A 21,807-nucleotide genomic window follows, 5' to 3' on the forward strand; every position below is an offset into this window, starting at 1 on the left:
CTTTTGGAGCCTGGGAAGTCCAAGGTCTAGATGCCACATATAGCCAGTGCCTTCTTTCTGCATCATCCCGTGGCAGAAGATGGAAGGTGGACAGTGTAGGAGGGAGAGTGGGCGGGAAACAGTCAGAGAGATGGGGATATGGGGAGGCAGGGGCTGAAATCAACCTTTCCCAGAAGCCACTCCATGAAATGGATGAATTGCATTGATCCACTTATGAGGGCAGGGTCTTCATGACCTCTTAAAAGTCCCTCTTCTCTGTTGCACAAGGATTTAGTTTCTAACACATGAACTTTGGGGGACGCATTCAAACCATAACACTGAGATCATGGGGTAGGCAAACATGCAGTTTTTTTGTATAGAACTTTTGAGATTTGTTATATTTCTGATGCCAATAAATGATATTTTTAAAAACTTACTTTAAAAAAAAAAACAAATTATGAGGCTGGAAAAATTGGAACCTTCATACATTGCTGGTAGAAATGTAAAATGGTACAGTTGCTTTGGAAGACAGTCTGGCAGTTCTCAAAAGGGTAAACTTAGTTATCATATAACCCATCAATTCTACTTATACTCCATTTGAAGAGAAATGAAAACATATGTCCACAAAAGCTTATATATCAGCATTATTCATAATAGCCCCCAAGTGGAATCAACCAAATATCTATTGCCTGATGAATGGATAAATAAAATCTGGTACATTTACACAGTGGAATATTATTTGGTGAAAAAAAGGAATGAGGTGCTGCTGATTCAGACTACAACGTAGATGGAAGGGTAAGTGAAAGAAGCCATACACAAAAGGCCACAAATTGTCTGATTCCATTTACATGAAATGGAATTTGCCAGAACAGGCAAATGTATAGATGTGAAAAAAACAGAGTAATGGTTTCTAGAGGATGGGACGATGGGAGTCAGGCATGGATATAATGGATATGAAGTTTCCTTTTGAGGAGATGAACTTATTTTGGAATTGGATAATGGTGATCATTTCACAGCCTTATAAATAGACTCACAGTAACTGAATTTTACACTTAAAAAAATAAACTTTGAAAGTTGAGAACAGTTTGTGATGGTGCTCTTGGGAGCAAGAAAGATGGATGGGCAGGATTTCAACCTGTGAAACTGAAGGGAAAACAAAGACACGAAGAGATTCAGGAATGGGGCAAGTGTAAAGGAAGGCAAACAGTTCAGGTTGCCAGCGGATCAAAGCAGGCATGAAGGTGAGGGACATGGAAGTTTCTGGAATGCCAGGAGAAGGCATCTGGGCTTTTCAGTGAGGACTGCAGGGAATCTTTGTAGTTGCCAGTCTGCCAGAAATGGCTTGGCACTGGGCTTTATGGATTTTAGAGTATTGTGCTCATTGATGGTTCTTACTTACTTGCTTTTATTTTCAGTCATGATTTATTAAGTAATACACCTATATATCAGGTGTAACTTAGGTTATTTCATTTACTCTTCCCCAAAGCCCTGCAAGCATCAGTATCTTTTTTCTCCACATTTTTTCAGACAAAGAAACCAAGGTACAGATGTTACTTAGTCAGCCAGTAAGTGATGGAGCTTGGATTCAACTCCCAAACCAAAGCCCTTGTACAACTCCGCAGTTCTCTTTTCACTTTGTTCCATTTTCTCACCTTTCTCAAACCACAATGGCTTCTGCTGTTATAGACAGGAAAATTAAGCCATGGAACCAGCAGTTCTTGACATTTTCAGCTAAGCAATTATATGCTCCTTAATTTCATGGTTTCCAGGGCTCATTTAAAATCCTTCACCTCATGTAGCTAGCTGTCACAAAGGCAGGATCCTCTACCAAGAAGGCAATTGTGAGATACCTTGGGGTAAAAAGTCAGTTTCTTAAATGTCTACTTTACAAGCTATTAAGGAGTCAGTAAGTATCTTCCCTGTAGAACAGCTATTTAAATTTTGCCCTGGAGCCACCCTTTCTTTAGTAAAGTTAGAATTTGAAGACAAATTAAGGAGGATGGAATAGTGAGAGCACACATAAGTAAAATTGACTTATCTTTAAGCACAGGATCCTGTACTCTCTGAAGGAACCCTTACAATTCACTGGAGCTCAGTTCAGGTAACAGCTAGAGTAGTTCCCTGCTCTTCTCTTTCTTTCCCACACTAAAAAACAAGTAACTTACCCTTCATTCCAAATACAAATTAAAATTCATAATCTTCCCAGATGTGATTAAGATGATCCTTAAAGTTGCTCACATACTTAATAAGCCCAATTATATTTTTTATTAACTCTGACATATCTCCTTTTGTTGCTGAATCATAAGTTTAACATTTTTAACTTGAAGCATCAATTTCCCCCTCTCTGGTCATGTCAGATCTTGGGCAATTGTGGAAAAGTACAGTTGAATGATGCCTGTTCAGTTTGGCACCTCATTTTTTTACTTAGACTTTGATACATGGTTTTGTTTTGTGACCTTGTGGTATCTCTGCTGTCCCTGAAGAGGGAGGCTGGGAATGAATTGAGCCTCAGGGCTCACAGACATGGAGCTACCAAAGACCTAATTAGATCATCTCTTCATCCACCTGCCAGGACATGATTATTAAGGTTCTTTCTTAGGAGAAGCCTTATTTATTTGGTTAGTTTGGTGGTGCTGGGGATTAAGCCCCAGGCCTGGAGCATATTAGACAAGTATGTACCACTGAGCTACATCTTTAGCCCCAAGAAGGCTTTTTTAGAAGCTTGTTTGTATTTTGTGTCCAACTTTTGTTTTCCCTTATTGATAACTTGACTGTAGATAGGAATGAAAAAAGAAATCTATCACTCTTTCCCAATTGATTCAAATGTATGAATTGCCAAGATCATTGTAATGTCATGTGTAGCTAATAAAAAAAAAAAAGTAAAGAAAGAAATCTATTCCCTTTCCTGTGTCCTTTTAAGGCTGATGTGGTGCTTTAAGAGGCTTATTTTACCACAGAAGGGTAAAATAAGTCTCCATAAAACCCAGAGAAGAGATTTTAAGACTCCTCTTTAGATCCTCTCTGGTGTTATTATAGAACCACGGTTGGAGAAATCATGAAGTACTATTTTTTGCCATTTTCCCCTAATAGTTAAAAAAAAATCTATTCATTCACTTACAGATATTTACTGAGTATTATTTTGAGAACACTATTGTAGGTACACAGCTGAAAAAAAACAGTCATGCCCTGCCCCAAGGAGCTTAAAGTTGGAGGAGGGCAAATATTAATCAAATGATCACACATCTACTTGTGTAATTATTTTATAGGTGCTCTGAAGAAAAGGCACACAGTACTGCAGAGACTGTTTTAGAGACATTCTACCTGACAGGCAGGGAGGAAGTGATCCATCAGCTGAGAGCTGGGGGATCATTAGGAATTAACCTGGTAGAGGGAGGGAAGAGTGGCCTGCACTACAGGTATAGCAAAGCAGAAGGTCTGTGGCAGACAGTAAGAACTGGGTGAACACCTGCCTGTGTTCCAGAACCCTCAGGATCAGGGAAGAAGGGAGGGCTGAGTAGGCTCAGCACACTGTGCAGCCCCATCTAACCAGATGGCTCTGCTTCTCTTTCATTGAGCCCTCTCTGAAAATTTTATGTAAAAACAACATTCTGCTGCTTAAAAAAAAAAAAAAAAGGATTTGAAAATGTCTATCTTAGGACATCTATCTGCCTTAGTGAGGATGTTTTGTACCATATCATCTCTTATCACACACACACCCTATATAACCTTTTCCCCACTGACACAGAATGCTGTTGTCTTTAAGCCTGTTTTCTTGAAAAGCAATGAAATGTCCAAACATATCTGTACATATCTCTGAACTCAATTGTCCAAAACACAGCCCTTAATTATAAAAAGCATTGTAATTACAGATGAAAAAGGTAACAACATATGGAGTTATTTTAGGCCACTGGTATTCAAATAATTTTTTCTTAGTAATGGAATCCATTTTAAAATGAGATCTAACTGAAGGCATCAAAAACTCAGGTGATTTGTATTCTTCTTTGTGCCTTTTCACTAATGGTTTTTTACATTTTCTAGTATGAACATGTGTTGCTTTTGTAATCAGGAGAAAATGTCTTTTAAATTATATGGCTGTTTAGGGAAACTGAATTGTTTTGTGATAACAAGGTTCAGGGACTAGTACAGATTGAAACAGATGGCTCCCTCTGTTGTAGTACCCCCTGGTGACCTTTTCACAACTAGGGATTACTAAAGCACAGAGTGACCATGGCTTTTTCACCATAAAATTATATGATGGCAGCATAAACCTTACTGACAAACAGATGTTTTTCCAAGTGGTGCTTTTCTTAATGAAATGGTTGCTTAGAAACCAGACCATAATAATAACTTTTCTATATTTAGTTTGTAAGTAATTCAGTTTGCAAAGTTATTAAGTCAGAGAATACTAATTAGATAGAACTGAACATATCCATTATTTCTCATCTTGCAATTCAGCAGTCAAATGGTTAAATCAGCAGCGACACTTCATCCAGCATGTGTCTGTCCAGATGCTAACCTACCAGGAAAATGACAGCTCCTAGAGAAACCCTGCCCCACTGTTAGTTGCTATTCTGCAGTGGCACAGTGGGTTAGATCTTTCATCAGCATGTGTTAGGAGCTGTTACATGTAACACTTACTAGATTGCTGAGAAGATCAGTTAGGTCAGTGGGTCAAAAATTGTACGTGAAAATAAATTCAATTCAAACTAAGCTCAGTGAGACAGCACTTTAAAGAAAGAGCCCAGGAGTGAAGATACTTGTTTAGAATGACAGAATTTGTAAATAAAAAATTTGATATGCTAATTATTAGTAACAACAAAGAAAGCAGAACATGAACTATATTTGTCAGGTGAATTAAAACACTTAATAAATTCAAACTATACAAAATCTAGAAGAAAATAGATTTCTGTCTTCCATTTCCAGAAATGGTGAGATAGCTTAGCTGAAAACAGTTTCATACAGCGTAGCATTTAAAACACCTTAAAAGTATTAAGAGCTAATAAAAAAGCAGGGAATTACCAAGCCAACATCTTCAGAGAAAACCAGAATGCTAAGAGGTAAGTTTAGCATTAGAACCTGCATTTACCCTTAAGGCATTTGCTTGAGACTAAGCTATGGGTTCACTATCTAGAAGCCAGGTTGCAAAAATGAAAGCCCAGACCGAACTTGAAGTGAGAGTCTAATAGAATACCCTCCAACACGATGCTTAAACCTCCCGAAGAAGCACAGTGTAGTTGAACTGGAAGTAGATGCACTGCTCTTTACCTCCATCCCCAGGAACTGATAGTGGCATTGTCTTGGCAGTAAGCAGAACAGGAGGGAATAAGAAAAGAAAATTTATGTCTGAGACATTGTCATCATTGAATGAACCTCCTCTTGTGCAGATTTGCATAATATTGGGGTTCAGAAAATCTCAACCAGGGAATTATAGTTTAAAATGACTATGGGTGCCAGGCAAGGTGGTACACACCTGAAATCCCAGCTACTCTGGAGGCTGAGGCAAGGGGATCACAAGTTCAAGGCCAACCTTGTCAACTTAGTGAGACCCTGTCTCAAAATAAAAAAATAAAAAGGTCTAGGGATGTAGCTCAGTGGTAAAGCACCTCTGGATTTAATCCTCAGTACCAAAAACAATAAATAAAATAAAATGCCTATAGGTGTCTTGCAAGAAAAAAGCATATTATGGAGCTTGGGATGTGGCTCAAGTAGTTGCACGCTCATCTGGCATGCGTGAGGCAATGGGTTCGATCCTCAGCACCACGTTAAAAATAAATAAATAAAGATATTTTTAAAAAAAGAAAGAAAAACCACTTTAAAAAAAAAGAAGAGGGCTGGGGATATGGCTCAAGCAGTAGCGCGCTCACCTGGCATGTGTGCGGCCTGGGTTCGATCCTCAGCACCACATATAAACAAAGATGCTGTGTCCACCGAAAAATAAATATTGAAATTCTCTCTCTCTCTCCTCTCTCTCTTTAAAAAAAAAAAAAAAAAAGAAGAAGAAGAAAAAAGCATATTACCAATGGAAGAAAGCATCTTCATCCCAGACCTTAAATAATCCCCAATATCATTTTTTAATTTTTAGCTTAAATTTTTTAATAATCAAAATATTTTGTTATGGCTTTATGTGTGTATATAACATAAAATTTGCCATTTCAGCCATTTACATAATTCAGTGGCAGTAATTATACCATTATATTGTACAGTTATCACCACTACTGCTTAAACTTTTTCATCTTTCAAACAGAAACTCTTAACCATTAAACAATAACTCTCCACTTCTTCCTTCTTCCACAATAATTATTTAAGACTAGTAACCAGTGTGCAAGCTGAGGTGAGGAAACGCGATGCTGGGCTTTTTGTCCTCGAGACAAGCGGGTTTGGAAGACCCTCTGCGCTTCCAGAGAACGGAGTCCACACGGAGGGTTTTGGGACTGGAGTTAAACAAAGACAGAGATATTGAAAGAATCCATGGAAGTGGAGTTAACACCCTTGACATTGAACCTGTTGAAGGGAGATACTTCTGCCATGGTTTCACCTCATAGTACATGAGAAACACATGCAAGGAACAAGATTCTCACTTTTACATGTGGTTAAATTTAAAACATAATCAGCAATAATTGTTTTCTTTTTCCTGGTTCTTTCAGGCTCACTATAACACTTCCTATTCAAGGACAGCTATGTGACACTAACTTATAAAATGTATACAGACATGGGAAGCAAGGGATAGCTGATTTCTTTTGGTTTTGGGTTCTAGTGGAAAGAATAAATATTCATTACTATTACTCCAGCCAGCCATTTGGCATCATGATTATTTGTATGACCTATGAAGTATATGAAGCCAGTTGGCAGTGGGAAATATGAGAAATTCTAGATTATATGTACATGAAATATGGTTGGGAAATACAGGCTAAGGAATCTTTTCATAGAACTTAGAGAAAAGTTTGAAGACTTGCTACAGTGTTGTTCTCCTTTATTATATAATAAAAATCTATAACTGTTTCAAAAAAAAAAAAAAAAGACTTGCCGCAGTCCAGCTGCAGCAAAATAACCGGGGGGTGACGAATAACTTGTGTAGATTGATACAGCAGGAGTGGAAGCCGTTTATTGTAGGACCGGAGCAATATTTATATATTTCACACAGCTTATCTAATTAGCATAAACTAGATACATCAGTCAACCAATAAGGAATCTCTACACTTAATGGCTCGCTGGTGTTACTTCACAAATTACTCCCTCTGGCATTTTGCCAGGCGCCATCCAGACTTGTTTACAGACTCTAACATTTTCTAGGCGCCATCCTGACTTGTTTACAGACTCTAACATTGACTAGTAACCAGTATGTAGCCACACAATAATCAAACACAAGAAACAAGGTCCCAGCTGGGCATAGTGACACATCCCTATAATCCCAGCTATCTGGGAGGCTGAGGCTAAGAGGATCAAAAGTTAGAGGTCAGTCCAGGCAATTTAATGAGACCCTATCTCAAAATAAAGAATAAAAGGGGCTGAGGATATAGTTAAGTGGTAGAGTGCCCCTGGGTTTAATCCCCAGTACCACAAAAAGATAGAAAGGGAGGAAGGAAGGAAAGGAAACATAGGTCCCAAAAGAGTTTAGATAACAACAAAAAGCGATCTAATAAATATGGGGGAAAAAAGGAAGATATAAAAAGTAAATTTAACTCATTGGGTAAGTTATATACTACTTTGGTCCCTTTTTAAAATTTTTTTCTAACTTTCACATATGAAAGATAATATATGACCCTGACTTCCTGAGTTTGGTTTATTTTGCTTAATGTGATGTTCTCCAGTTTCATCCATTTTCCTGCAAATGACATAATTTAATTCTTTTTTATGGCCAAGTAAAACTCTATTGGGTATGTATACCACATTTTCTTTATGCATTTATTTGTTGATAGACACCTATGCTGATACCATAACTTGACTATTATGAATTGTACTGCTATAAACATGGTTGTGTATGTTGCTGCTATATTGCTATAGTAGGCTGATTTATAATTCTTTTGAATAAATACTGAGGAATGATATAGCTGGGTTATATGGCAGTTCCGTTCCTAGTGTTTTGAAGAAACCTCATATTTATTTCCATAGTGGTTGTGCTAATTTACAGTTCCATCAAAAGTGTGTAAGTATTTCCCCCACACACACCAGCATTTATCATTTGGACTTTTTAAATTTTTTTTTAGTTATACATGACAGTAGAATCTTTTGATATATTTTTACAAATATTATTATTTTAATTCTTGATGATTGCCATTCTAATTGAAGTGAGATGAAATCTTAATGCAATTTTGCTTTACATTTCCTCAGGTGATTCATTTATTTTGGTACTGGGGATTGAATTCAGAGGTGCTTTACCTCTGAGCTACATTCCTAGCCTTTTTTCATTTTTCATTTTGAGACAGGATCTCACTTAAGTTGCTGAGTGTGACCTTGAAATTGTGATCCTCCTGCTTCAGCCTCCCCAGTCACTGGGATCACAGGTGTGCCATCACATCTGGTGTCCATATTTTGTTTGTTTGTTTGTTTGTTTTTAAAAAAAGCTTTGTTGAGATCTGATGCATATACCATGCAATACACTCTTTTTATTTTTCCAGCACAGGGGATTGAATCCAGGGGCTTTTTATGCTAGCTAAGTACTCAACTGCTAAGCTATATCTCCAGTTTTTTTTTTTAATTGTTAATAAACCTTTATTTATTTATATGTGGTTCTGAGAATCGAACCCAGTGCCTCACACATGCCAGGCAAATGTCCTACCACTGAGCCCCAGCCCCAGCCCTCTCCAGTTCTTTTTAAATTTAATTTTATTTTGAGACAAGGTCTCTCTAAATTGCTCAACCTGGCCTTGAATTTGAAATCCTTCCTGCCTCAGCCTCCAAAGTAGCAAGGATTATAGGTATGCTACAATGTACTCTTTTTTTTTTTTTGGAGATGGGGGGTACTGGGATTGAATTCAGGGGCATTGGACCAATGAGCCACATCCCCAGTCCTATTTTGTATTTTATTTAGAGACAGGGTCTCACTGAGTTGCTTAGTGCCTCACTTTTGCTAGGCTGGCTTTGGACTCGCAATCCTCCTGTCTCAGCCTCCCGAGCCACTGGGATTACAGGCCTGTGCCATTGTGCCGAGCACAATATACTACTTCAGGACTGAAGTAGTAGCTCAGTGGTAGAGTGCTCGCCTAGCATGTGTGAAGCTCTGGGTTTGATTCTTAGAACCATATATAAATAAGTAAAATAAAGGTCTAACAACAACTAAAAATAAACTTATAAATAAAAAAGTGTATGATTCATCTTGGTACAGTGGTGCACACCTATAATCCCAGCAACTAGGAAGGCTGAGGCTGGAGGATCACAAGTTTGAGGCCAGCCTCAGCAATTTAGCAAGACTCTGACTCAAAATAAAAATAAAATGTGATATGTAGCTTAGTGGTGACTTGCCTCTGGGTTCAATCCCCAGTCAAAAACCAAAAATGTATAACACCATAGATTTTAGTTTATTCACAGAATTGTGCATCCACCACTACTATTAATTTCAGGACATTTTTATTATCCTAAAAAGTAATCTTCTCTCCTTTACCTTTATTCCCTGAGCCTCTTGTATCTCCCCAGATGATTTTATGTTACTTTATACATCTCTGTGGTATTTGAATTTTTACAGTGACCATGTATTATTTATTTCATCAGGAAAAACAATGTCAACTTCTTTAGATTATAGAAGCAAAGTTAGTTTTTAATTTATTTATTTTTTAGTTGTTGATGACGTTTATTTTATTTATTTATTTGTGGTGCTAAGAATCAGAGCCACTGCCTCACACATGCTAGAGAAGCACTCTACCACTGAGCCACAATCCCAGACCCGCAAAGTTAACTTTTTTTAAAATATGTATTTTTTATAACTTTATTTATTTATGTGGTGCTGAGGATCAAACCCAGTGCCTTACACATGCTAGGTAAGCACTCTACTACTGATCCACAACCCCCCCACCCCACCCCCATCCCCGCAAAGTTAGCTTTTAAAGGCTCTCCTTTCCCCTCTATTTATAGGTGTCCTGTTATAATTCACTGCTTAGTAAATGATTTAGACCTAAGGGGGTGAAAGTCAGGATAACTTCCTGTGGAGCCTAGGCCTGATAACGCCCTGAAATGATAGGCAGTGTTCAGTGTATATGTGCATTGTTCAGGAGAGAAGGGGCTCTTTGGAGAAGTTTTACAGATCTTTTTGGTTTCTGTATGTAGTTTTAAGCCCTACAAGTCATGATTGCTGATTTCGCAATGATCACTTTCTCTAAGCCAGTACTAGCCTGGAGTGCCCATGGCAGAGACTTGCCTAATCATCTCATCAGGCATCTGCTAGGCTTAATTAAGGGAAAAAAGAGAATTTAGGAAGAGCTTCTGTCTTGCCTCTGTCACTGGCTGATACCCAGGCACTGAACAAGTCTCTTAGTCCACCAACTGTTCCTTAGGGCACTGGTGGATGTGAAAGATCAGCCCTACCTTGCCAGAATTAACCAAGTGACTACTTCCCTTGGAAGTCTTTTTTTTTTTTTTTTTTTTTTTTAATTTTTATTGTTGGTTGTTCAAAACATTACATAGTTCTTGATATATCATATTTCACACTTTGATTCAAGTGGGTTATGAACTACCATTTTTACCCCATATACAGATTGCAGAATCACATCAGTTACACATCCATTGATTTACATATTGCCATACTAGTGTCTGTTGTATTCTGCTGCCTTTCCTATCCTCTACTATCCCCCCTCCCCTCCTCTCCCCTCCCCTCTTCTCTCTCTACCCCCTCTACTGTCATTCATTTCTCCCCCTTGTATTATTTTTCCCTTTCCCCTCACTTCCTCTTGTATGTAATTTTGTATAACCCTGAGGGTCTCCTTCCATTCCCTTGGAAGTCTTTGACTTCCTCTTAATTGGGGAGAACCTGATGCATCAGTCAGCTTTGCTGACTCAGCAGCTTCTCTGTGTAGGTGAAATGACAGTAGAAAACCTAGGAACTAATGAACCTGAAGCTCAGGTGATCCCTCCCTACCAGGTCTTCCCATCTCAGGGTTTCAAGAAATGTAAAGTGTTTTATTTTCTTACCTAGACTCAGCTAAAAGAGTGAATCAGCTGAAAGTTTTCTTGGCTCTCAGAAGCTCCTCTTTTCTTTTTACCAGTAATTCTTTTGATAGCACAAAGAGAATGATGATGGCCTTTTTACTCTTTGAAAGCTACATTCATGGATTTAATGAATTGATGTCTTGCTTCTTTCTTAACTAAGATACACTGAAATGTAAGTTACTCTGAATGTATAGAGCAGTAATTACTTTCATAGTAATACTAATTATTATTTTCCTTCCTTTCTTTCCTTCCTACTTTCCTTCCTTCCTTTCTTTTATTTGCTTTCAGTCAATGTTGGGGCAGCTTTGATCTTATACATCAGTCAGTACCTTTGATCATCATGATCTTCTTGACACAATTTTCCTAACTTCTGCTTCCTCTTTCCCTTCTGGAATCATCTGTAAATATTGGATAGAGGCAACTCTGATAAGGTGGGCTGTAAGTTTTTAGTGCTGTTTCAGATTATATTTTATTTATTTGGAATCAGAATAAGAGGTTTAGGGGTTTGCAGTAGCCTATAAGGTGTTGCAGAGTGGAGATGTTTGAGTCACTGGATAAAAAACTGAAACTCTTTAAAATCTTAATTTTCCAGTTCCCTTTTGTATGGCTTTTCTGTCCTCACTAATGTTGGCAGCATCTCAAATTAGAATCATTCATGAATTTCATTAACATTACTACCTCTCTTTTCACTTGCTAAATAAAGATACCAACTAGGAACAAAGCAGCCCCTAAGAAGCCCAGCTAGACCCAGTTGATAAGCTGACTGTTCATGTGGGATGCAAAGTGGTGGGTCCTTCTCCTTATACCAACCTTGGAATCTGATGGAAAACACATTTTATAGAGTAAGGCTAATTTTTTTTTTTTTCTGTACTGAAGATGCAACCCAGGTGATGTTTAACCAGTAAGCTACATCTACATCCCCAATCCTTTTTATTTTTATTTTGGGACAGAGTTTTGCTAAATTACTTAGGGCCTTGCTAAGTTGCTGAGGCTGGCTTTGAACTTGTGATGTTCCTGCCTCATCCTCCCAAGTCCCTGAGGTTACAGGTATGTACCAGCATGCCTGACAAGGCTAATCTTATATATACTTGAAAATGTAAGGTTTGCTATCTTTTGAGTTAGGATTTTGCGAAGTTAGTACTATTTTCGTAACTTTCTCAATTCTCTATTCCTCAGCTTCTCCCTCAGTAAAATTAGGAGTAATAATAGCACCTACTTCGAACTGGGCGCAGTGGCACATTACTGTAATCCCAGTGACTCAGGAGGCTGAGACAGGATGATCACAAGTTCCAGGCCAGCAACTTAGCAAGACCATGTCTCAAAATAAAGAATAAGAACTGGGGATGTAGCCCAGTGGTAGAATGTCCCTGGGTTCAATTCCTAGTACCACAAATAATTATTATAATAATAACAACAGCAATAATTATAGCTTCTTCAAAGAATTGTTGAGCACTAAAGGCATGAGTGCTGAGACAATGCCTGGCATATTGAAGTCACTCAGTGTGTTAGTCTATGCTTTTAGGCTTACTTTTTAATAATATTTCATGATCCTCAGGCTGGGATTGTGGCTCAGCAGTAGAGCGCTCACCTAGCACGGGTGGGACCTGGGTTCGATCCTCTCAGCACCACATAAAAATAAAGGCTTTGTGTTGTGTCCACCTACACCTAAAAATTAAATGTTAAAAAAAAAAAAGTCTCTTTGTTTAAAAAATAAATATTTCATGATCCAAATGGCTTCCAGTAAGTTTGGCTAACTATGAATAAACAGGTTATTCACTCATTTTTTCCCTCCAAAATGGGAATTAGAAAACAATGTTATTTGGATTCTTATTTAGAGATAGACACTAGGTACGATTCTTACAGATCTTCAGCTGTTAGGCATCATAGCTTATTATTATAACTGTTTTTTCCTCAGGCCTGAGTAACACACACTCATCCTGAATCTTTATAAATTTGTTGGGACCTATCCACAGTTAACATAGCTTTGGAGCTTTAAAGAAACTAAACATCAAATTGGCATGCTAGATGTTGTCATTTATTCTTAATTACAAAGACAGCCCAGCTATTGAGTTTCCCATACTTCCTTGATCTAACAACCAACTTCCCCAGTTTGTGTAACTTCCTGGATTCTCAGTGCTGGCATTACTATTAGTTTCCATCATAATGAGAGTTCTCAAATATAACAGGATTCTAGTACTGAGTAGTGTTTTCCTTCCCTTTGGAGTTCTACCTTTCTTGTTTTTGTGACTTAGAGCTGCAAGAGAGGACAACACAGATTGGTTATTATCTTTTCATAATCAGAAGGAAAATTTCTTTGTGTCTGACCACTTCTCTTGACTGTCACTCATTGTCCTTTTCGAACTAGAGCTTCCTCTGCAAATTAATATGTATTTTCTTATCTTGCTAGTTTTTAAGATAAACTTATTTTATTAATTACTTTGAACTAACCTTAATAAAATATTTTTATCTGCTGCCCTGTTTCTTACTTCTACCCCGATTTCTAAGCCCTAGAAATGACCATGTTCACTTCTCTATCTTTTAAAAGTAGTTTCTTCTACTAATTACCTCCTTATTTTTAAATAAAATGCTCACACAGATCTCTTTTGATTTAAATTTTTGGACATTATTTAGTCATTTTCTGCATTAGCTGCAGACTTAGTGCACAAACACAGGCACACACACTCAGAGCCCTGCTAATGTTTTCCAATCTAAATGTTTGGCTAAATAATTGGGCAGTGCTCGCTGCCAACTATGGGTATGTATAGTAATGACAAGCAAGCCTACTGCAGTGATCAGTCTTTTTTTTTTTTTTTAGAGTGTGGGGAGAGAGAGAGAGAGAGAGAGAATTTTTTAATATATATTTTTTTTGGCAGACACAACATCTTTGTTTGTATGTGGTGCTGAGGATCAAACCCAGGCCGCACGCATGCCAGGCAAGTGCGCTACCGCTTGAGCCACATCCCCAGCCCAATGATCAGTCTTTCTTGTACATTCCTTTAGTTTTCCATGTACTTACTGCTAAATTTTTCCAAAGATTATTTTATACCATCTTTGTTCTCTTTTTTCCACACTCCAGACTTTCATACCTGTCCTGTTCTTTTTCCTTATTTGTGGGCTTATTCCTTTTTCACTCTTTAATTGTCACTTTAATGGAATTTCAGGAGGAAGAAGTATAAATGTTTGTGGTAATTCTGCCACATTTGGTTGCAAATTTTTTCCTAGTCACCCTGTTACCCTTCCTAGAAACAATATGTGTCATTAGTTTCTTGTATGTCATTCCAGAAATCTTTGATGAGTATGTATTTCTCCTTTGTACACAAATACAGTTGAATTCTAGGCACACTGTTCTGCACCTTACTTTTCACTCAATACTGTATCTTAGAATTCATTCCATAATTTCTTCAAAAACTGATTTTGGGGAAGGGGTAGTGTGTGCATTATATTCCGTTGTATGAATAGCCATAATTTAATCAGTTCTCCATTAATGAGCATTTAATTTGTTTTGTACCATCTCTGTTACAAATAGTGCTACAGTGGTGATTTTATGCTCAGTTTTTTACTTGTGCTAGTGTATCTATTAGAATACATTCTTAGAGTAGAATTTCTGGCTTACCACAGAAGTTATATTTTTTAAACATAATATTGCTTTTTTTAATATTAATGCAAGACAGTGAAATGTGGTTTTCCCAATTAGCTCGTAAATATCAAGTCATTTTCTCCCTTTTGCTATTCTTATGCTGCAAGGATAACCAAAGCAAATTTGGATACCAAAGGAAGATGATACTATGCCCTTACTGGTGGATTTCCCTTTACATTTAAGATATGCTCTTTTATCCCACTTTCTACTATCCAAAAGCCTTTTAAAAGAGTAGATATGAAATATTTTCTTATCATTTTTTCTTTTTTCAAAAGATAGATTTATTTAGAAGATAGATACAAATTCCAGGAAGAATGTGGACCATCTCAAGAGTGAGATATGACCTTAATATCATTTTTATAATAACCCAAAAGTTTAAATTTATTATTTTTAACTGATAAATAAAAACATAAGATTGTGGGCTAAGGATGTAGCTCAGTGGCAGAGCGTTTGCCTGGTGTTTGCCAAACCCTGGATTTAGTCCCCCAGTACCACGAAAACAAAAAACATAAGAGTACAGATTTATGGGGTACCATGTGATGTTTCAGTACATGTATATTACAACTTTTTGAGACATAATTCACATGCTATACAGTTCATTCATTTAAAGTGTAAAGTTCAGTGGGTTTTAGTATATTCACAGAATGTGTAACCATTTTGACAGTCAATTTTGGAATTTCTTTATCATCCCCCAAAGAAACTTCATATCCATTAGCAGTTGCTCCTCATTTCTTCCCAACTCCTACAGCCCTACATAACCACTAAATCTACTTACTCTCTATATAGTTTTGCCTAATCTGGTCATTTCATGTAAAGAGAATCACATAATACATGACATTTTATGTTTCTTATGGTTTGTTGGCAAAAATACCTAATAGGTTCAAGTACATAGGTAGTTTTCCAGTTTGAGTGGGTATTTTAGGAGGTTATCTGTCCAGGAAAAATGATGAAGGTTAGTTTCAAAGTAGAGATGGCTTAGCAGATTCCTTGATAGAGCCAGTCAGCAGAAATATTTAGAATTAGACCATCTTTCCTATAATGTAAGAGCACTATATCAAGTGAGATTGTACCTAAACTCCTTCTATTGATAAAGGACTTCTACTTTGTTCCCATCAAAAATACATTTCTAGAGGCTGGGGATACAGCTTAGTTGGTAGAATGCTTACTTTGCATGCACAAGGCCCTGGGTTCAATCCCTAGCACCACAAAAATAAATAAATAAATACATTTCTATGGGTTGAAATGAGCTCAGTGGCAAAGCGTCTGCCTTGCATTTGCAAAGCCCTGGGTTCAACCCCCCAGTTCCAAAAAAAGAAAAAAAAAATATATATATATATATATATACATTTTTAGCTTTGTAATTAAAGTCTTTGGCTGGCAGGGGGCTCGTTATTTTGCAGTTAACTGTTTCTGTTTTATTATAAGAAGCACTTTCAGTAATATTTTTTCAGTTGAGTTAGTTCACCTCTGTGCTATGCAGTGCCCCCAAAACATGGATTAGAGAGCTTTCATGAACTCTTGTCAGTTTGGGTTCACCTTTGCCTTTTGTATATCTTATCTGTTATACACATCCTGAAATGCAAAGTAATTTTTCTGTGATCAGAGCAGGGAGAGGTATCTCTCACATGATCTTTTGGTTCTTATTGTCAAAGGGATTGATGTGTCATGTTTTCTTGAAGCCTGTGCTAACCCAGAAGTTACCCCATTTTCAGATTACAAAGGAATTATCAAGTGTGAGGGATCAAGTGTCACGTGAAGGTTATGACAGTGACTTCAGCATGTCAATGTTAGAAAATCCTTCTAATAAGAAACAAAAACAACCACAAAAAGTCTCCTCTCTGTCATTGTCATTTGGTCTTAACCATCATATATGATTCTTTAAGCTGGTGAGTAAGACAGGAACTGCTCTTATCCTCCAAGGAGTCATAAACTTTTAGGTAGCAACCGTATCCTAGAAGGTAAAACTCAGCAGTCAGAGAGCCATTTGGCAGCAGTCTGTGGAGCAGGCAGCAGGAAGAAAAACAATGGCTGACATACCCAGGACTGTGGGAAACAGGGAAACTGTGCTTTGCCATTGCCAATCTTTATATAAGAATGGGAAGACTTATAGCTCCTTGGTAGAGTTTAAAGGTTACCATTGTAAAAAAAAAAAAAATGCAAGAGGAGTATGTTGGAATTCCTTTGGGGGGGGGACAATAAAAGCATATATATAAAAAAAAGTCTAGTGGGTAAAAATATAGCTGGATCCCAGTGCCCAAAGCTTGCCTTCTCCCTCCCTCTCATGGCTTGACTTTCTGTGATGGAGTCATTCTTGGTGGGCTTCCTCCACCTGGTAGTCACTGACAACTGCAGGTTAATAATGTTATCGAGGGTGTGGTGAAGGAAGCTTGTCTCCACTTTCTTTTTCTTTTATTATTTTTTAGTTTTAGGTGAACACAATATCTTTATTTTTATGTGGTGCTAAGGATTGAACCAGTGCCTCATGCATGCTAGGTGAGCACTCTACCACTGAGCCACAACCCCAGCCCCTCTCCTAGAGTTTTTTCAAAGGGGTTCCAGGATCAAGTCTTATTGGCCATTCCTGAACCAATCATCAAGGTTGGGGTGGCATAGAATATGATAATTCACCAGTGTGGGGAAGGAGGAAGAAAAAGTGAGTAGTTAGCCCACTGAAATGAAGCAAACTGAGAGGAGAAGAGCCATATGTTTTCAAAGAAACACTAGGGTCTGATTGCCAGAAGAAAGTAGAGGCTGTGCACAGCCACATATCTGTCCACTGCAGAGAGGACAGCAGGGCTAATTTGACCAGGATGATATGTGCATAGAACTAAATAACTGTTTTGTGTCAATGACTAATGAGAGAATATAGGAATAAACAACAGTAGGAGGACTTTAATAATAAATGAGTTTCAGAAAAGCTGGATATAGATCAAAGTTTTATACAGCAAATTCCATTTTCCCACTGTTTTCCATTACAAAGTCAAGACTACATTCTTAAAAGGAAACAGATCCAGCATATCTCTGAGTTGGGAACTTCTAATGAAAAAGTGGTTATAATAGCTACATTCATGATCTCTATACACTAGTCCTTGTAATACAACAGTGCCAGAATTGAAGTTACCACCTACCAATTCACTTTTCTTTGGGGGCTCTTTTAGGAGTTAGAAGTTATTATTATTATTATTATTATTATTATTATTATTATTATTATTATTATTTCTCTTCCTCACCTTCTTTTTAAGTCACAGATTGTTTTCCTATGCTAGAATGTTTCCTAACTCCTCCCTAAACCTGCAAGGACTTCTCTATCACTTTACCAAATAGAGTGAACTACAGCTAGTGTCACATATTACCAACAGGGAGCTGTGTATTTCAAGTTTGGCCACAGCCTGAAACTCCCTTAAGAGCCCGGGTACCCCTTGTGTAAAATTGGAGCCCACATGCAGGAAGGCGTGGCTTAGGGCCATGTGCAGAGGCTTCCCTAGTTCTTTGGAAGCAAAAAGGCAGGAGTTGGGAGGACAAAAAAGAGGATGGTCGGACAGGTGCAACCCTCAGCAGGTGCACTGCCTTCATGGCGCACCAGATGCGGGGGGGAGTGAAGAGAGAGAACCATTATTTATAAAAGAATGCAATCACAACCATACTTTAGAAAATGTTGTTGTGAGATTATCAGTTTAAACTGGGGAATGGTAAACTCAGATGAAGATTAATTATGGATTTCTCAAACATTTATTACTCCCTTATCATCCTCTCTTTTTAAATCCCTCAAATTTGTATCAACTGTGTCTTTGAGCCCCTTTTACTCATCCATTCATTCATTAACTCTTTAACAAATGGTTATTGAGCACCTGCTGTTTGTTGGCACTCTAGTAGGCATAGGGGACACAGCAGGAAACAAAACAAAATCCCTTGACTTTATAGAGTTCACATTCCGGGGAGGAGAGCAGACAATAAATAAGGAAATATATGACCTGTCAGGTAATATTATGTGCCAAGAAGAAAATGAAGCAGGGTGAGAGGGATAAAGAGTGGCAGGTGAAGGAGGCTGCCACTTTGTATTTGGTAGATATGATATGTGCACAGAGACATGATAGGAGTTCAGGAGCAGCTGTGAGGCTTCCTGGAGATGGAGCAGCAGGGTTGGGGTCTGAGCCAGGGGCAGCTTGGTCTCCTTGAAGAAAAGCATGGCAGCCAGAGCTGAGAACAGTGTGCAGGAGGGGAGAGTAGGGTCAAAGAGGGGGTTGGAGAGAGAACCAAGGCAGAAAACCAAGGCAGCAGGGGCGGGGGGGGGGGGGAATGCGGAGCTGCTTTGTGTTGGGGAGAAGAAAACCATTGTGGGATTTGGGCGGAAGATTAAGGGCTCCTCTTGTGTCTTAAGTCAAATTGTTCCAACTGCAATGAGGGAAAAGGGTAGATACAGGGGAGACCAATTAAGGGATTATTGAGAAAATCCAGACTAGACACTAGGGATGAAAGTGATTGAGGCAGAAGTGGTGAGATGCATTCTCATCTTAGATATATTTTTATTGTGAAATTTCTATTTCCTATTTTTTTTTCTCACTGTTCTTTAGAGGGATGAAAGCTCCCCCCACCCCCAGTAATAGAGTTTGTTTTTCTATAGTCTGAAAACAAGGGGCTTTATTTTGGTCCTGCCTGAGGTTATAACTCCCTTATTCCATCTCTGCAGAGCTTGCTCAGTATGGGGCTGGGCTCAGATACGATAGCACTGTTGGAGGTTATACACTGAGCAAGCCCTGGCAGGGATAGGAGAAGGGATCCTAAGGGGGACTCAAGGGCAGTATCTTTCCTGTTTCTGTTCATCAGGGATCTCAGCTTGAATGCTCTGAAAGCTTCCTTGTGGAAATTGCTCTCATCTTTGACAGGGAGAAATTACACTGAAATGGAAAACTATAGCAAAGACAGGAAGCACTCTAGGCTTTAGGCTTTAGACTGATACATTATCAGTGATAGTATAAGTCATCCAACCTTAGAGCCTCAGAATTGGGGAGATCCCTAGTGGTCTCCTGCTGCTGAATCTCTGTGTGATACGTAGTCCTCTAGCCTCTGCTTCAGGAGTCTGTAACCCATAGAACATAGAATGTCCATACTGAGAGAGGGACCTTCGAGATTGGGCTGGGATGAGATGAATCTAGGAGTCTGAATTCCCAGAGTCATCCCTTGTTGTCTCTCCAAATAAAGGACAGCCCTTTGTAGTAGGTGTGTTTAAATGTACCTGCATCTCATCACTGGATGTCTGGGTTTATTTGCCTTTCAATCCTAAATAATAATAAACTGTTTTCTTTTTGTTTCAAACCCCAGGAGTTGCCCTGCTCTCAGATGTGTACCCTGAGAAAATTTTGGTTGATCTTCTGGCTCAGTATGATAGCGGCAAAGATAAATACACACCAGAAATCAGAATGAAAGTTGGGGAAGTCCTAATGCGAATTGTCAGGGCATTAGGTGAGTTTTCTTCTTCTATCCTCTGGAACATGGTGGAGAAGTGTGGCTTTGAACCAAAGTCTGTGTCCTAGAAGGTTTGTTGTATTAGTAGGTGAGGGCAGATTGGGGGCTGAGATGAACTAATTCCCTACTATTTATTGAATGTCCATTTTGAGCTAGAAAGTGGTATACTGGGGAGCAAGGTGAAAGAAAATAATTGTTCATTCTTTTTTTTTTTTTTTTTAATTTTTTATTGTTGGTTGTTCAAAACATTACATAGTTCTTGATATATCATATTTCACACTTTGATTCAAGTGGGTTATGAGCTCCCATTTTTACCCCATATACAGATTGCAGAATCACATCAGTTACACATCCATTGATTTACATATTGCCATACTAGTGTCTGTTGTATTCTGCTGCCTTTCCTATCCTCTACTATCCCCCTCCCCTCCCCTCCCCTCCCCTCCCATCTTCTCTCTCTACCCCCTCTACTGTCATTCATTTCTACCCCTTGTATTATTTTCCCCTTTCCCCTCACTTCCTCTTGTATGTAATTTTGTATAACCCTGAGGGTCTCCTTCCATTTCCATGCAATTTCCCTTCTCTCTCCCTTTCCCTCCCACCTCTCATCCCAGTTTCATGTTAATCTTCTTCTCATGTTCTTCGTCCCTACTCTGTTCTTAGTTACTCTCCTTATATCAAAGAAGACATTTGGCATTTGTTTTTTAGGGATTGGCTAGCTTCACTTAGCATAATCTGCTCTAATGCCATCCATTTCCCTGCAAATTCTATGATTTTTCATTTTTTTTTTAATTTTTTTTTATTGGTTGTTCAAAACATTATAAAGCTCTTGACATATCATATTTCATACATTAGATTCAAGTTGGTTATGAACTCCCAATTTTACCCCAAATACAGATTGCAGAATCACATCAGTTACACATCCACATTTTTACATAATGCCCTATTAGTAACTGTTGTATTCTGCTACCTTTCCTATCCTCTACCATCCCCCCTCCCTCCCCTCCCAATAATTGTTCATTCTGAAGACAGAGATTAAATTAAGATGAACTTCTCCATAAGCCAGTAGGAGACTTTATATATTGACAACTGGTCTATATAACATAGAATTGAGAGAAGTAGTTTTTAACCTGTGTTCTATAGACTTAACCATTGACTGCCACCCTGTGTAAACACTAGTAGCCTTACAGTAAGGCAAACCAATCAGACCATTGAGAGCCAGAATGTATGACAGAATCCATTTTACCCAGATAACCACCATGTTGAATTTTGAGAATTATTTTCTGTTTGGGGATTGTATTCTTACCTTTCATGCTCTGTATCAGATTGTGTTATGAAAGATAGCCATTATTAATATTTTGGCTTAAAAACAATGCCACACTGGCCACTTAAATCAATAGATCACATTGAATTCTTTATTTACCAGCATTGCAAAAAATTCATTAAATTCCACATAGCCACACACTATTTGTATGGACATAGCCCTTAATTTTCCTGATTTCTGGATGCCTGTTTTGGTTAAAGATACAACCTAGAATTCCAGCCAGTTAAATCCTTTCATCAGTGAAATAAGACTTTCATGAGAATGAAAT

The 21,807-nt window shown here is 38.1% G+C and overlaps 1 protein-coding gene and 1 non-coding gene across 2 annotated transcripts in view; both read left to right on the top strand.

Annotated features, from left to right (window-relative positions):
- The window catches only part of Tango6 (transport and golgi organization 6 homolog), a 172,964-nt gene that overhangs the window by 77,365 nt on the left and 73,792 nt on the right, over positions 1-21,807 (top strand). Inside the window, exon 15 of the mRNA XM_046434280.2 lies at positions 20,072-20,212. Coding sequence (XP_046290236.1) covers positions 20,072-20,212 — 141 coding nt within the window. The remainder of the gene's footprint in view (positions 1-20,071; positions 20,213-21,807) is intronic.
- On the top strand, positions 2,887-3,014 carry LOC124086815 (small nucleolar RNA SNORA26). Its single transcript, XR_006849937.1, has one exon. It is a non-coding gene; the product is annotated as a small nucleolar RNA SNORA26 (small nucleolar RNA).

The sequence above is a fragment of the Marmota monax genome, unplaced genomic scaffold (genome assembly GCF_021218885.2).
Source record: "Marmota monax isolate L192 unplaced genomic scaffold, Marmota_monax_Labrador192_F-V1.1 WCK01_AAM20220418_F8-fsc00024, whole genome shotgun sequence".
NCBI lineage: Eukaryota > Metazoa > Chordata > Mammalia > Rodentia > Sciuridae > Marmota > Marmota monax.